Source organism: Bubalus bubalis, chromosome 4, assembly GCF_019923935.1.
Source record: "Bubalus bubalis isolate 160015118507 breed Murrah chromosome 4, NDDB_SH_1, whole genome shotgun sequence".
In the NCBI taxonomy this organism is placed as follows: Eukaryota; Metazoa; Chordata; class Mammalia; order Artiodactyla; family Bovidae; genus Bubalus; species Bubalus bubalis.
In genome coordinates this window covers 122,847,058-122,853,057 of record NC_059160.1, presented here as the reverse complement: position 1 = coordinate 122,853,057, position 6,000 = coordinate 122,847,058, and the positions used below count along the sequence as shown (strand labels likewise).

General features: G+C 48.2%; 1 protein-coding gene across 7 annotated transcripts in view; it reads left to right on the top strand.

Moving 5' to 3' along the window:
- The first annotated feature begins 3,507 nt into the window (after positions 1-3,507).
- Positions 3,508-6,000, top strand: part of FMN2 (formin 2) — a 337,046-nt gene continuing 334,553 nt past the window's right edge. For 2 of the 7 annotated variants that reach the window (XM_045165505.1, XM_045165506.1), the window contains exon 1: positions 3,508-3,869. In XM_045165505.1, the coding sequence (XP_045021440.1) occupies positions 3,789-3,869 (81 nt within the window). In that variant the 5' untranslated portion in view covers positions 3,508-3,788. The remainder of the gene's footprint in view (positions 3,870-6,000) is intronic. The other 5 variants (XM_045165503.1, XM_045165504.1, XM_045165502.1 and 2 more) reach the window with 4 other exon arrangements.

Genomic DNA, 6,000 nt, shown 5'->3' with positions numbered 1-6,000 from the left:
AAGAATACTGGAGTGGGTTGCCATGCCCTCCTCCAGGGGATTTTCCTGACTCAGGAATCCAACCGGTGTCTCTTGCATCTTCTGCATTGGCAGGTGGGTTCTTTACCACTAGTACCACATGGGAAGCCCAGTTTCTGATGTACATCCAAGTAATTGTAATTCAGTTATTTATACACACACACACACACACACACACACACACACACACACATTTTTTCAATATTCTGTTCCATTGTGATTTATCACTGAATGTTGAACACAGTTCCCTGTGCTCTGTAGTAGGACTTTGTTGTTTATCCATTTGCTATATAATAGTTTGCAACTGCTCATCCTAACATCCCAATCCTTCTCTCATCCACCTTGGGTGAGCTGTTTTCGAAAGGGCGGTCAGGAGGGTCTCTGGGTGGAGGTGACAGCTGAGCAGAAACATGGATAAAGTGAGAGAGGGTGGGTCTTACAGATATCCTGGGCAGAGTGCTTTGGTGCTCTGCCAACCCCAGGGAGGGCTATTAGGTGCTGGAGGGGGAAGTGGTAGGTGAGCTGGGGGTGGAGTGGGGGAGACAGGAGGACACAGGAGGTGGGATCTTTTTCAGTCATGGCTTCAACCCAAGGGTGACAGGGAGCCCTGAGGGCTGTGAGCTCAGACTCAGGCCTGGTGCAAGCAGTCAAGCTCCCAGTGGTGGACAAGATGGTTTCTGTGGGGGTGCAGGAGGCACGGGAGGCAGGGCTCAAGGTCACGGGTGAGTTATCTTCCTAAGTGCAGGTGACAGTGATAGGAGTTGAGGTGGAAACAGGGTGGTGAGGGATGAGGTGGAGGACTTAGCGGGGGAGAGAAGGACCAGAGGGAGTGGATGCAAAAGGAAGAACAAGGAGAGTTTCAAGGGAGCAGAGGGTTTTGAAGGAGTCAGGTCATTTCAGAATTGCTTGTGGGATCAAGAACCCCATCTCCTCCACTCCCTGTCCCTGAGATGTGTGGGATTTGATATAAATGTCTTCATCTAAGAGGCTTGTGAGAGGAAGCCTCCAGGGCACCTGGGCTGTTGTGAACATAGGACTTCAACCCCAGGGCGAGTTTGCCACAGAGAAAGCTGGAGAGCTGGAGGTGGGATCCCAGGGTGCTGTGGCACGATGGCCTTCAGCGCAGGCTGCCGCTCAGGGCTGGAAGCTGCAGCTGAGATGCTCAGGTTGAAGGGTGTTTGCTCCTCAAGGCACAAAGCTCTGGCTCTGTGCTTCCCTCTTTCCCATACTGCTCCCCAACCACTTTAAAAAAATACATATTGTTTTGGCTGTGCTAGGTTTTCATGGCTACATAGAGGCTTTCTCTAGTTGCGTGAGCAGGGGCCTACTCTTTGTTGAGTCTTCTCACTGGTGGCGTCTCTTACTATGGAGACAGGCTTTAGGATGCGCGAGCTTATGTAGTTTCAGCTGGTGGACTCGGTAGTTGCGGTGCACGGGCTTAGTTGCTTTGCAGCATGTGGAATCCTCCTGGACCAGGGATTGAACCCGTGTCTCCTGCATTGCCAGATGGATTCTTAACCATTGGACCACTAGGGAAGCCCTCTCCCCACTTTTGATAATTTTTTGACTCGATGCACACACACATATGTTTTTCACTCTTGGACATACACACACAAACACAAGACCTGGTTTCCCTTGTTTTCTTTCATATACAAGATTGAGTTATAGGAAAGAGTTAATTAGTCTTCTGACCATTTGCAGGCCTACTGTAAGATGTATTTATAAAATGGGTTTATTGTAATAATAATCAATCACTTGAGAACTGAGGGATATGGTTTCCTAAGTGTGGATCCAGTGAGGTGCAGACAAATTTAAGTTCTATAGGGAAAAAGCTTTTTATTTCCCCTCAGAAAATGTCCTGGGAGACCAGATGTTCTCTACTGACCTACAGGAATGGAGAAAACAGAGCATCTTCTGCCCTGCTCTGTTATTCTGTGTATCAGAAGTAGATCTTGACTCTTTAGTTTTTGTTTTACAAACAGCAACAAGAAGAGAGACAAAAATTGTGTGAGTACTGTCCTGCAGAGCTGAGTGTGTATATGTTTGAAATTTAGATGTGACTGATATGTAGAGTTGGGCCTGGCTTTCACAGACCCAAGCTGAAAATGCTTTTTACATTTTAAAAGTTTTTCAAAATAAAACCCAAACAAGGAAGAACATAAGCAGAGGATTTCCAAAACCCTTAAAGCCTAAAATATTTACTCTTTGGTTATTTACAGAGAGTTTTCTAACCATGGTCTAGACTGATAATTCATTTCCAGTTCCGACCATGACGTGAACAAGTCTTTGCCAAAGAATCGTTGCATTGTATTCATTCAGAAATCCTAAAAGTATTCACTGATGCTTCTTATGTGCAAGTGGCCAGGTTTGCAGGATGTCTGCCTGCTGTCAGAGAGTTTATGTTTTAGTAAGGGAGGCAGCAGAGAAGGCGATGGCACCCCACTCCAGTACTTTTGCCTGGAAAATCCTGTGGAAGGAGAAGCCTGGTAGGCTGCAGTCCATGGGGTCGTGAAGAGTCAGACACGACTGAGCAACTTCACTTTGACTTTTCACTTTCATGCACTGGAGAAGGAAATGGCAACCCACTCCAGTGTTCTTGCCTGGAGAATCCCAGAGGTGGGGGAGCCTGGTGGGCTGCCGTCTATGGGGTCGCACAGAGTTGGACACGACTGAAGTGACTTAGCAGCAGCAGCAAGGGAGGCAGACATTAAACAAATAATTAACTAAAACAATTAATGACAGAGGAGCTTTGAAGGCTGCCAAAAGAGGGCAGATGGGGGTCTCTGGGAGCTTTTCTGGATAAGTGGCTTTAACCTAAATTTGAAGGTTGAACCTGCTCATAGAGGAGGGGCAGGAGCAGGGCAGGAACTGAGCAACAGTTGGTGGCCCGGAAGGAGACTTCCTGTTCCTTCCACCATAGTCAGTCAGCATGAAGCCAGCGGGATCATTTCCGAAGGATAGTAAGTTAGAGAGTGAATTGTGTCGGGAGAGATGAGGGACTGGGCCTGTGGGTCTTGGCTCCGGGTGACCAGTGACATGCGGACTCCTGGATCCCCCTCCCCAGAGTCCTGCTCTCTCCATGGCTAAGACCCAGAGCTCTGGGCCCAGTGGGCCCAGACACTGCTGGTGTCTCCTCTCTGTGTGCTTCTCTTCTCTAGTCTCTTCTAGGAAACTAACAAAGCCCTGACATGTGGACCTATCCTAGAGGTGTTTCTGGGGCGCACGTGAGGAAATGTTGCGTTTCTGTCACTTCAGGGTGACGTTTTCTGCTGGCCAGCCCTCTCCGCTTCCAGGGGCCCTGCCCCGCGCCCACCGTCGCCATACAAGACTGTGAATATCAGCCACTGACATTTCTTAGCCCAAATGGGGGCTCCTGGCTGCCTCCTCAGAGAGCCTTTGGCGATGGCAGGAGGATTTCCAAGCTGCTGTGCGGCTTCTTCACATAGCAGAAGATGGAGGGCCCATCGCATGGCCTCTTTGTCTTTGGGGGCAGGAGGTGTTGGGGGATGGGAGACACCGGAGGCGACCTTCCCCGTGTGGAACCTGGGCCGCCCACAGAGTCCTCTCTGCGCATGGCGTAGCCTGGGCAATGGCGCCGCCCCAGCTGTGTTTCCGCCTCTCCTCAGGGAGTCTGAGCTGGGGACCTGCCAGTGCTCCTGCCTAACGACCGTGTCTCACCTGCAGGGAGAACTCTGCTGGAGAAGCTGTTCAGCCAGCAGGAGAACGGGCCTCCAGAAGAAGCAGAGAAGTTCTGCTCGCGGATCATCGCCATGGGGCTCCTCCTTCCTTTCAGCGACTGCTTCCGGGAACCGTGCGGGCAGAACGCCCAGTCCAGCTCAGTTCCGTTTGATGTAAGTAGGAGAGTTCACAGGACTCGCTGGCTGAGAGGCAGCTGCAGGGCAACAGCGGCTCTGATGTGTCTGCCCTTTGCCCCACCTTCATGCGATGCAGGCCTCCCTGCCCCTTCCCCACGACAGCTTAACACGTCTGTTTCCTTTCTGACGAGGTTCTTAAGTATATTTGCCAAACTGCCTTTTCTTAACACATGGCCACTCTCAGCAGTTTTCTAGCTTTCTTTAACCAGTGATGGGTTTTGAGTGGCTTTGAGTCAGTGTTTCCGACTTTACTGGTCATGGATGTACCTTCAGAAGCAGCTCGGAGGCTGGAAGCTTTGTTCCCAGAGGCGGCAGGTTTCTGAGGGCCTTGCAGCGCTATTCCCATGTGTTCATAGCTCATCTGTGTACTGACTGTTGACACGAAGCAGTCCTGTCTGCTTTCTCCCCGGCTCCCACTCACCAAGAGGGTTAATTCTGCAGAACAATCATTCCCTGCTGTTTCATAATGCATAACAAATGACAGCATAGCTGGGTTTTTGCTTTCAAGCCAGAGTATTGCTCATCTTCTTCAGGTATGTGGTACATGTGTGACCTTGGGGGCTGTGATGAGTGGGCATCTAAACCCAGATGTGTGAGAATTCCCACAGAGGATTCTCTCATGAGGAAAGTGGAGATGCTCGGCTCCCTGTGTGGAGCACGGAGTTTGTGCCATAGAGGAGTGGGTCTCATCCATGTGGGCTGCTTATGCTTGTGCCCTGCTTCTGATTGCACCCCTGTCTCCTCTGTGTGTGTGTACCATTGAACAAGGGTGCTGTAGTGAGGAGTGCAGAGAGATACTGGAAATGAGCCCTGGTTGAGATCAAGAAGAGAGTAAATCCCAAAATGTCCATATGCATCTGCCTTTTTTTTTTTTTTCCCTTGCTATCCTTTACCCATCACAGCTGTGGTCTCCCTTCAGTTTTAGGAAAATGAACCACATAAAATACTGTGAGATCTTCTTAATACTTCCCATGTGAAAGAAGATTCCCTGGGATGTACTGTGATTTGTGAGGCTTTCTTCTTAAGATTGACTGATCTATCCATCCATCCATCATCTATCATCCATCTCTGTATATATCATGACTATATCAATCTGTATCTATCACTTATTATCTCCATCCATCCATTCATCCATCCACCCATCTGTCTATCTGTCTGTATGTCCATTCATGACATGGCAGCTAACCATTGCTCAGTAAATCTTTTTCTTGTGTGAGAAGAATTGGATAACTAAAAACTTTTCCTCCCTTTCCCTTTTTGAGAGCTGTGTGTGTTATTACAGGGATAGAACCTGGAGACTGTTGTGGCCTAAAAGTTTTAGTGAGCTGTGTTCTAGGAGATATATCAATTTGCAACTACAAATTAAAATAAATATGGATAAAGGCCAATACTTATCACTCCTAACACTTGCTTTTTGATTAAAACTATTCCTAAGTTGACTGCATTTTCTTCCCTTAAAGCTCAGAAAGAAAGTCTGTTGTTTAGTTGCTCAGTCATGTCTGACTCTTTGCAACCCCATGGACAGTAGCCCACCAGGCTCCTCTGTCCATGGGATTCTCCAGGCAAGAACACTGGAGCGGGTTTCCTTCTCCAGGGGAAATAAAGTCTATCAGTCTATTAATGTGGAATTGAAATAAACTGAAAAGAGTAATCCTATTTCTCCTTTTTCAAAAAAATCACTGAACTAGCAGTTTCTTGCCCCTCACCGCCCTCTGTTCTTATGCTAGCGAGCCTAGTAACTGTTCCCAGCCTGGTCATTGGAGGGCGGCTGGGTATGGCATAAAGAGTGAAAAGCAAAATAAATGCAGCCCCTTACTATGATATGAAGTAATTTCCTCAGAGTGGGGAATTTCTTTCCCCAACTTTGTGCGGTTGCATTTGCTGACTTTATTTGTTGGCTCTGTGCTACCTCTCCATCCCCGCCCTCCGCGCCCCCTCCCCCAAGTCAAACCTAACTCGAAACAAGAAACGTTATTTCATATATTTAAATGGCATATCAACAACAGAAGTGTGCACTCAATGTATGCACAATCGAGGTTTTTCTTCAAAGCCTGGAAGAGGAATCAATATAAACAGATCTTAGTAGGGGAAGCGGGAAGAATGCACT